The 11115-nt window shown below is 38.4% G+C and overlaps 1 protein-coding gene across 2 annotated transcripts; it reads right to left on the bottom strand.

Moving 5' to 3' along the window:
• Positions 1–556: 556 nt before the first annotated feature.
• Positions 557–9537, bottom strand: wdr31 (WD repeat domain 31). Of its 2 annotated transcripts, XM_085425661.1 has the most exons (11): positions 9236–9537; positions 8592–8663; positions 8327–8459; positions 7989–8063; positions 7730–7874; positions 7487–7516; positions 5997–6097; positions 5748–5815; positions 4495–4636; positions 3896–4058; positions 557–3774 (listed from the first exon to the last, which is right to left on the bottom strand). In XM_085425661.1, the coding sequence occupies exons 2-11, from the start codon at positions 8636–8638 to the stop codon at positions 3578–3580; spliced, it is 1101 nt and encodes a 366-aa protein (XP_085281787.1). In that variant the 5' UTR covers positions 8639–8663; positions 9236–9537; the 3' UTR covers positions 557–3577. The 2 variants fall into 2 exon arrangements, with proteins under 2 accessions (XP_085281787.1, XP_085281788.1); XM_085425662.1 differs by lacking the exon at positions 7487–7516 and having other exon boundaries at positions 559–3774.
• Positions 9538–11115: the final 1578 nt, after the last annotated feature.

Below are 11115 nucleotides of genomic sequence, written 5' to 3'. Positions count from 1 at the left end.
AGGTTTTATTTGGTTGCTAAAAGGCCGTGATTGTTTGGGAATAGGTGCTCCCATTCAGCCAGATTGGGAATTAAATGATCACTTTTGGCAGCAGTTATCCCAGCAAAAATACACGATACTGTAAAAAGCTATATATTACACTCAATACTCTTATTGTAAGAAAGTGCTCAGCCTATAGTTCAACCTATAGTTCCAGTATGACCATCACAAATGGAAAGAGCATTACTGAAACAGTGAAGTAAGGATTGGAAACAGTGGGAAAACAGTGATCTCAAAACAGGCTTTCGTGGTAAAGCAAAACAAATAACCTTCAGAAAATTGCCAGTGCCTGATGAGAGAAAAATGAAGTTGTACTTGGCAGCTTTCCTGTGTAAACTTTATCATCATCATTTATTTATTTATTTATTTATATAGCATTTTAAAAACACACCTGGTAGACCAAAGTGCTGTACAACTTTACCAACAGGAGTGTTTTGTTTTGTAGATTTGCATCTCTCAAATTCATGGTATTACTACAAATAGTTTCATATAACCGTGTTATTAACCTGATGAATTTAAAGCAGTCCTATGCAAGGTGGTGGATAAAATATAAGGCTGTGACCTAGATAAAAAGTCATCAGACACAAAGAGCAATAAAGCTTTACCACTATGACACGAAATGCTTTTATTGCTGTATTATACGATATCAAACACACAGAATGAACTGAGTCATCTGGCAGCTTGACAAATATCCAAACAAAACTAAATCTCACCTTCTCTACCACTGGTTTTCTTCCCCAAGGGTAGATAGAATAACTGCTGTGGGGACTTCTTAGCACCTTTTGACAGAACAATCCATCATACTTGGAACAATCCATCACCGAAACTCATTAGTTTCCTTGCAATCTTTAGTTGCTACCTATCATCTATCTGGAACAAGCCCATTTTCAGCAAAGACTACACCAACATTCACTCCCCCGACACTTTATTATATACGCTATGGTGGTACTGGGTCACTTTTGACTTCAGAAGGGCCCTAATACCGAATGACATGGATTCAGTGAATTGCTGGAAACTTTCCTTAGAGATTTTGATCCATATTAACATGATAGCAGCTGCTACAGATTTGTTGGCTGCACATCCACGACATCTCCTGTTTCACCACATCCCAAAGGTGCTCTATTAGATTGAGATTTTGTGATTGTAGAGGCTGCTTGAGTACCATGTCATGTTGAAGAAAGCAGTTGTGATTTATTTGAGTTTTGTGACATGGTGCAGGACGTCGTCAGCTACAATACTCAGGTAGGCTTTGGTATTTAAACAACGCTCAGTTGGGACTGAGGAACCTAAAGCACGTCAAGAAAATATAGACACCATTATACCACCATAAGAGGATACAAGGCAAGATGGATCCATGCTTACATGTTGTTTACACCAAATTTTGAGACTAAAATTTGAACACTACGCAGAAATCAAGACTCATCAGACCAAGCAACATTTTTCTGATCTTCTATTATCTACTTTTGGTGAGTTCATGTGAACTGTAGCTTCTGGTTCCTGTTCTTAGCTGACAGCAGCGGCACCTGGTGTGGTCTTTGCTCTAGCCCATCTACTTCAATGTTTGACAGGGCGTGCGTTCAGAGATGCTCTTCTGTAAATCTCGGTTGTAACAAATTGTTATTTGAGTTACTGTTGCCTTCCTATCAGCTCAGATCGTTCTCTCTATTCTCCTCTGACATCAGCAAGGCATTTTCACCCAGAGAACTCCCACTTGCTGGATATTTTCAATTTTTAGATAGCCATAGTGATGGCTGTGTGGGAAAATCCCAGCAGATCAACAATTTTTGAAACACTCAGAACAGCCTAACTGGCAAAGTTGAACAAATGTACCTAATAAAGTGACTCTGAGCATATTCCACAGATGAGCATCCATATGTTGTATCTGAACTCATCTCGCAGCACATAAAATATAAGTTAGTCATTGTGGTTCTCATCCCTGACCAAAACATTTTTGTTTGATTAAATTGGAAGCTTAAGCAACAACTGTCCTTGTGACAGATGGCCATCTAGATCTGTAAAACAAAAAAGGTGAATGCTGTTGTATTTAAACTGTTTAAACCTACACTGTAAATACAATAATAGTTTGTTTCATATCTCCAAAACAAGTTCAGTTATTTATGAAAAGGGTTGCTAAACTGCAGCGTGTACTTCAGCATCTGCAACACTTAAATTCTTCATCAGCCTTGATTAAATAAGATCTAAAGTAACTGCTGGAAAGTTTTATGTGGACAGCCTGCACAGCATTTCAACTTTAGCTTTGCAATATTTCGTATTTTCCGTGTTTACTGAGTCAACGTTTTATTAAAAAAGTGGAATTACTCTGGTATTTTGCATAGTACTTTTAAAAATTACAGTTAACACTACAAAAAACATTCAACTATCAGCTGCTTTTCACAAAAATATCAGGATCTCTATCTTTTTTTAAAAAGAAAAAAGTCTTTGTCCATTTACGTTTACATGGCAACCAGATGTGTTACAGTTTGGTGTTGTACTGACCTGATCTTTAAACCCCAACAGGTTGACGTTAAAATACAAACCAATAAATATTATCAGCATACAAACAAGCTCTTTTGCTGACATCACATTTGCTGACAAACAAAAAAACCAAAGAAAAAAAAGAAACATCAGGAAAACAAAAAACGATTGCTTATTCTGGGCTTCAAATTCTCCTTCATGGCTCATGATGTATAAAAACTGACCAAACAGCAGGTTCACTCCTCCTCTTTTCACCGTGCATTAGTTTGTGTTTAATTGAGTGCTTAAGTTCTTGTACTGTTAATTATGAGACATCCACTCAATCTGATCCTTTGTAATCTGGGCAGTTCAGTTTGTCAAAATTAATCCACTAGTCCAGTTGTTCAATTGTTAAGATTAATTAGCACCACCTAGTGCCAGAACTGTCAGTGGTAGAAAACGGTGACCAAACTGCAATCATCTCACCAACAAAAGCAAAACAACATCTGCACCAAACTATAGCAGCTCATAAAATTTTGTAAATATTACTTTGGGCTAAATAGACAACATCAGCAAGTAAGTCAATGTATACAGAGCCTAGACCAACAATACAACAGCGAGAGGCTGTCTAGTAGTTTTTGGCAATTTAGTTAACTGTGCAAGAACTTGAACCACTCAATGTAAACTACAATCACCTATTGGAATGGCTGTTTACCCTCATGGTACATATTTCTAAATAAAGTGGCAGTTTATATATATAAAAAAACAGGTAAATCCTGCCCTCCATCATGTTACTCTGGTGGTGACTGTAGGTATGATTTCCTGTTTTTAGTCCCCATGAAGAGTATCTATGATGGACATCCATGGTGGGCCAGAATTGGACAAAAGTTGCATCTTCCATACGTCATTATTGTCGCCTCTTTTCACTGCATGGCAGTCTAATAAATCAAAAATGTTTATAGAAATAAAGTCTGTAAAAAATAAATAAATAAAATAAAATGACTTGATTTCCGTAGCCAGCGATGCGTTCTCGCTGAGTCTCTGGCTGTTCACATTATAATTCACACCTGGCACTCCTTGGGTGTCAAAATCGTGCCACAACTTTAACATCCAGACCCCCTGCACCACCTGCACCAGAACTCTGAGCCTGCTGTGGTCCCTGGTCCACCTGGATATGATGAACGCCATTGTTAAAGCTGGCACACAACAGATTGCTGGAATCACTCGGTGCCAACGAAACCAGTGGACCGGCACCTTCCAGAGACAGCGTCCCTAAACAAACTAAACAGAGGACAGGAGAGACAAGGTTGCAGCAAAGCCAGCACAGAGATAAAAAAGGCAGAGTGGTTTTTCATTATTTATTTTGTGTTGAAATGGTTTCATCAGTGAGTAGAGGTGTTACCTGCTGTATGTTGATCCCAGATTTTGACAGAGCTGTCATGGGAGGATGTTCCCACTCGAGCTGTGCCACCAGGATGCATGGGGAGAAACACACTGCAGGCTGTGGTTTGGAGGTGGCCTCTGTACTCCACAACTTTGCAGCCAGGCTGACGCAGGTCCCAGAGCTAGTAACCCACAGACACAAGTCCACCCATCACAAATCTCAGTGTTTTATGTTCCAAAAGCATCGGCAAAATCAGTGGAGTGTTTGAGATACTGTGAAAAAAATAATCTGATCCATTTTTCATGAGGGCAAAACCTCAACCTATATTACTTTGTATTATACTCACTCTAAATCTCTATATTAAATTGGAAGTTGGAAGTGAAGCCCGCAAGAAAATCAGTCAAAGACAACAAACACACAAAACAAATTGTGCTGCATCAGTTCATAATTTTAAACTGGCAGAGCAAAAGAAATTGTTCATTCCAATTAGTGTGTCTTTCACACCAACGTAATACAACCCAGACAATAAATAACCTAATGACAGCCTCAATCTACCCAATATCTGTGCATTTAGAGCTTTACAGACAACAACAAACACATATCTCCAGAGGTCTTACTGTGGCTTCACACCCCTGTCCTCCAAAGCCATTGCTACTGGACACCAAGTAGTTTCCATTTGGAGAGACATCACAGTGGGTCTGGATGTACTGCTTAGCTGGAAAAGTATTGGTCACCTGCCATACACGGCTGTCCCACACCCTGTATACATAAGCAAACCATTACTAAAGAAGGACATTTAACACACGTGTAAGAAAATGCTGTGTTTACACATGAGAGTGCATGTCCTTAGGGTCTTCTACTTTTCAGGGTGAATTTTCCAAATAAATCGCAACACATGCTGATTATCCCCAGAACACATCCTAAGTCTCTAAATGTCTTAACTGCATCAAATGCTTAGGGTTCAACATGATCAAGGGGTCATGGATGTGTTATCTAAGTGTTAGGCTCTGTAATCACTTTACTCTCCCAGGATCTTGAACAGTAAAAACTCCAAAAATGTTGGCTTTGGTTTAAAACATTTTCTAAATCCCTTGATTATACATTATATATGACTCACATTTATAGCCTTACTAAAATAAAAAAACAAAACAAAACAAAAAAAAAAAAAAACAAGCAGTATTGCTTTGTGTGAGTTTAGGTTCAATGCCGAGGCTTAATACTGTCTCTGGTGCTCTAATTGGCTGCTGCAGCTACGTTTTGGCTGACTTTATGTGGACAACAGCAGTAAGTCCTTCAGCATTAAATAACAGGATAACAAGGGTTGCATAAGTTCATGTTAAGGTTTGTGTTACTGTCTGATTTGCTGTCTTGGTGTACTCACAATATTATCTTTTTTCTTCTATGGCATTTCAAAGGCAGAAAGCGTGTTAGCTCCCAAAGACACGAGGTATTTTTGAATTTCAGCAATAATTTAGAGATGGGGTCAGGTCACGGACAGGAAAAGTGCTACAAAGTAAAAACTAGGTGAACGGTTTAATTTCCCAATCCAAATTTTACCACCAAATGGGACTTGAACTCACCTTTGACTGATTGAACAGTCAGACATGATACTGACTTAGCAGAGAAAATAGGGAAGGCATAACTGAATCTATTTTTTGTGCCACATAATTCAATAATAAAAGCTGTAGATTGACATCAAGTAATTCTTTTTCAGTGTTACCGAATGAGAAACATCCCACTCCTGCTATTAATTACACATAAAAAATCTGCACTCATTTGAGATTTAAACAAATCATCATATTTTACAGCACACAAAATTAATTTCCACTGAATTTCAATAATAATACAGCAAAAGAAAATCCTTCTGTGCCTTATAGTCTTATCCTCGGAGGTCTGGACAATAGAGGAGCTGGCTGGAACCCAGCATACATGAGTCACCTGGAAAGAGACACAGGAAAGTGGAAAAATCTACACCCTGCGGACAAAGGATCTAAAAGTCTGATTAAGTAGCTTGGTGATCTAATTATTTCTCTCATGTGCTCAGGTGTTTATCTAAAGCAGCCCAGTATGCTTAGTACGCAGATGTGAACACATAAAAATATAATACTGTTACTCTTACCAGGTTTCTAGATATGTTGTGTCTCTGTTCACATTTTGCAGATTCTATATCCCACAGGCACATCCAGTTGTCACGAGAGCCAGTGCACAGCTTTCTTCCATCTACCGACCATAAAAGAAACACTTATATTTGGTGCAAATCGTTAACCTGAAATAGATGTTGGTGTGCAGCCAGAAGTGAAAATAAAAACTCTTACTTCCAATAAAATGAGAAAATCCGACATTCCAGGTAGTGCTAACTTTCTACTAATTAAGGCAAATTATTCAGTCAAGTTGAGAATAGCCATTTATCATACCACAGGACACGCAGAAGAAATACGTCAACTATTATAGCTGCTATATGAATATGGGTTCACTTCAGGGATATTTCATCTTTCAGTATGATTTGGTTTGCTAAGAAGTCACATTTCACACAACACACGCATGAAAGCTGTGGTCAAAAGTTTACATGGAAATGACTGTCATGGTAATTTTGGTCTTTTAATTATTCCAGGTTGAATCATTGTACAGCATACATGTTTAATGATTTTTATAAAACAAGCATTGGGTGCACAAGTTTGAACTTATTTTGGATTTTCTCTAATGCACACAGAGTCAAAGATACGAATACACCCCCACTAACATTTAGTTAAATGTCCCTTGGAAAGTGCACTTTGACCAGACACTTTTGGCAGCCATCAACAAGCTTCTGGCTGGATATTTGACCACTCGTCTCGGCAGAAATGGTAAAGTTCTTTGAAACTGGTTGATTTCCTGGCACAGACTCAGCTTTTAAGCGTAGTCCATAAATTTTCAATAGGGTTAAGTTCGTGAGGGCCATTCCAGAAGCTTAATGAGCCGTTCCCAAATAACAGCAGGTTCCAGGATCATCAGATCAACAATTATACATAAGTTACTAAGATGTATTACAACTTTGCCATCGTCTAGAAGAAGACCCAGACTTTCAGCCTAAGATGAGAGGAATTTGGTTAGGATGTTTTGGAACACAATTTGGGTATCTCCAAATTCAAATTGCACCCAATTCTTTTTTAAAGTTAATAAAGATGTATATTGTACAATCACTCGACCCTGGAAAAACAGTTCATCAACAGATCATTAAAAGCCCAAACTTATCATGACTGTAAGTTTGACCAGACCTTTACAGATGAAATGTGCTTATTTTTGTTTATACATTTATAGTAAAAGTGTTCAAAAAGTGAACAACAGAAAAGACCAAAAACAATACTAAAACTGATAAAAATGTATCCAAAACTAAACATTTTCAAACAATAAAAACTAAACTGAAATGAGCTAATTCATTCTGCAAGTTACCTCTAATTAAACTGAACTGGTAACAAAAACTAGAGCTAATTAGGTTTTATTTTGTTTTTGTCTGTTTTGTTGTTGTTTTGTTGTTGTTGTTTTTTTGTGAGGGGGGGTTGCCTTTGTTTTTGTTTTAATTACACCAATTCTGCTTTTTATTTCATGCTTATGAAATGTCTTCTGAGGTACCTTTGTTTTTCTTGAATTGATTGTCTGCAACTGCAAAAAAGATACTTGGGGATAAATAAGAAGCTATCTGTACAAAGATATGACAGAATACACTTACTAATTGTGTTTTATCATGCACTTTAACATACTAGAAATCAGAGACTGGTACATTTACCTTAAGCAATATAACCTTTAAGACAACACTTAAAACATTTACTCACGTCTGAGGAGATTCATTGTGTGTGAGTGCCTGTGTGTATGTACCAGGACTGATAGCTAGTCCATTGACCACCAACTCATGCCCACAGAATTCCTGAATAGGTTCGTCTCCCTGGTTGAGGTCCCACATCAGTACAGTTTTGTCCCGTGAGGCACTAAAGATCCATGTACTACCTGGATAACAAATCACCTGGTAGAGTACAGAATTCACAGGAGATAAGAGGAGACTGGGGAACGTGAAATGTGTCACACGTTTAAGGCGTCATTCCTTTATCAGTTTGTGCGCACACGGTATTGATGTTACCTTGGTAACCTCTCGGTTGTGGCCCTGGAAAGACTGACACATCCGGCCTTGTTTCCAGTCATACACCACCACAGCCTACAGAGGTAGAGATGCTAATCACACCATGTTTAAGTGTAGTTTTCACAAAATCTATACCCTTAATTCATGGGTTTCTAATATAACCTGTATCATACCTTAGATCCAATATTGTGAGTCTTTTTTGAATTGGGCATTTTACTCTGTGAGCTCTATGATTTAAAATCACTTAAAACCATGATAAAGTTCAATTTGTGGCTTGAACATTTATAATATTTAAAGAGACTTAATAATCAGTACAACAGTTCAATTTTTGGCTTTACCTGGTCACTCCCGCCAGAAACACACAGGTCTGGACTGAGAGTGGTCACTGTGTTAATGGACCCATGATGTGCAGGCTCATACTGCACCACCTGACTGTCAAAGGTATTATCTGTCTTCTCTGCCTGAGATGCCCTGTACACACACACACACACACATAAAAATACACACATACATAAAATTGCAAAAACTTTAATATGTAATAATATATATAATACAGACACACACACACACACAGAGAGAGAGAAGGCCTAGCACAAGTCTCACCTGTAGAGCTCAGACCTCTTGCGGAACTTGCTCTGTAGTTTGCCCATGTCTGCCTAGGAACCTGCAGTCACACTGACACACACAGAGAAATGCCATCAAACTGAAAAATCACGCTTCATAACAACTAAACGCACATGTTGTGGTAGTAACGATGAGGGATAACTACTCGGACTTCACTACAACCCTACAGTTCACTTAGTGATTGTCTATCCCAGAGCAGTGCTTAATGCAATAGCTACATTAGGCACACACTTTCTGTGCTTCTCTTGCAGCTAAAAGAACAACAACAACTAACTACTTTGTCTGTTTTTAGTGAGTTAGAAGCCTTGTGTGACATTTTGGTGGAAATCATTCAGCAAACAGAATACAAACAGTACTTTCTCACACACGCACAGCTACGCCCCACCCTCGTTATCCCGGTGTACTCCACTCCACAAACAAGCGACAGGAAGGAGAGGGCTCAAATCCTATTACAGCGGCATCATTACTGTCACAAGGTATTAGTCACTGGAAAACACCTGCTAAGAACTTTGCTGGCGATCATTATGCAACGGTACTCGGTGGATTTTAACCGTAGTTAATAAAGCTGAAAAATGGATGATGACTCGCGCACACTTGTAGTGCACAGAAGCAGGGTTTCTTACCTGTCACTGGCAGGTGTCGTCGCTGGGTGATGCAGAGGCTGAGGAGCTAGCTTGCTAGCATGCTAACTAATCTTTATCTGTCATTCTAAGAAAGATCAATGCATTAGTGGCAGTAGAACATAGACGGGCACGCGTTAAAGCTTGGAAAAGTTGTTATTTTAACAAAAGCGAACCGTTTCCCACACACTGCCATGACAGACCGCTGTCCTAACTGCGTGGGAAAGTGCACAAAAGTGTCTTTTTAACTGCAAAACACCCATCCCTCCCTCCGTAGCGACCAGGGAGCGACGCTTTCTCGTAACCAGGCGAGGACGAGGTCACGTGAGAAACAGAAGGAAGTAACCGGAAACTTACAAAAATAAAAGCCTGTTCACTGTTTGTTTCTATAACTGGACAAACGTGAACACAAATGAACACAAAAAAACACAATTTTTTAGGAATGTTTGTTTTTTCAGGAGTAATCCAGGTGAATGTACTGGCTTTTGGGTATATTTCACCACAGGGTAGCTTACTAAAATCCTCTTTGTTCACTGCAGTGTATCCATTGCCCAAGCTCATCATGTGCACCAAAAAATGCAAAACACTGCCTAGAGGGAACATTTTCTTTTCCAAAACCAGGACTTAAACTACAGTGGTATAGGCCTATGGTGGACCCTAATAATTTTATTTTCACATTAAAGCAAAAGCAAAGATGGCTTTTTTCTTATTCTTTTCCCCATGTATCCCCAGAGGCATTGGTTGAATTGCAAATCCTAAATGAAGATATTATAAAGTGTATATAACATACACTTAACTAGCGACAGCATACGACTCCTCTCAGTCCCCCCCCCCCCCCAAAAAAAAAAAAAAAAAACAAAAAAAAAACAAAACAAAAAAAGCAAAAAACAAAATTCCATCCAAAATACAAGTTTGCATGTTTTTAGTGGAGGAATTAACACTGGTGAAGCATTATGGTTTGGCAGCATGGAACATGGTTTGTTTTAAGTGAAATCTCCTCATTAAAATCAATTAAACTTGACAGGTTAGAAAGTCACTGACCTGTGGATGACTCTCCCTTTAGAGGGCCGGTTTGTAGACATTTATTATAGGCACAGGCTGAATAAACTCCCCAAGCTGCAAATCTGGGACACCTCAGACAGGTCTCTGGACACATAACATTAATTCTACTACTTGAAACAGTTCTCCTCTTTACATCTTTTATTCAGGTTCTTCTTCAGTCCTTTCTTTCCCAGTTGCAGTGAGAAAAGATAAGATCAGCGAGGCTTCATAAACTAGATTTGAACAAATACATCACATGCAATTAACCACTGAGTCACTGGCACGCCCCCATTTAAACGGTCTAAATAGGCCACTTAGTTAGGTTACAATCAACACTGCTCAATACCTATGTGAGATGACCTCAATTCTAACTTTTTTTGCTTGCAGCAAAAGGCTTAATTGTGTATAAATATAGTTACACTTTTACAATATAACAAATAATCCATGTTACTCCAATGTTTAAGAGTTTTCTAGTATGAATGTGTATATTTTTTCTCTTACTTTGTTCTCTAAAGAGCCATTATCTTTGTATATACGGAGATCACAACCAAACGTTGCTATTACATGTATTTTCATATTTAAAAAATGTTTCGAGGATTCCTTAGCTTCCTTAGAAATTCTTCCTTTGAAGTTCCTTAGCTCACATGTACTATAATTGCTTTAATGTGTTAGTGGAGTAAGGCAAAATTTTAAAAACGCATAAGGTGGCTTCACTTTGCTATAATCCCTAACTCAGACTTGATGGTGCAAGGCCCATTTGCTTCACCCATGTTACGCATTGCTGAAAGCATTAGGAGTGTACTGTACAGTTCTTTTTATGAGGCAGTTAAAAAGTCACAAAA

This window comes from Rhamphochromis longiceps, linkage group LG12, assembly GCF_057381845.1.
Source record: "Rhamphochromis longiceps isolate RC_006_pf linkage group LG12, R_longiceps_female_GT1.1, whole genome shotgun sequence".
Taxonomy (NCBI): domain Eukaryota; kingdom Metazoa; phylum Chordata; class Actinopteri; order Cichliformes; family Cichlidae; genus Rhamphochromis; species Rhamphochromis longiceps.
Note: the sequence above shows the minus strand (reverse complement) of the source record. Positions and strands in the feature narration are given on the sequence as shown.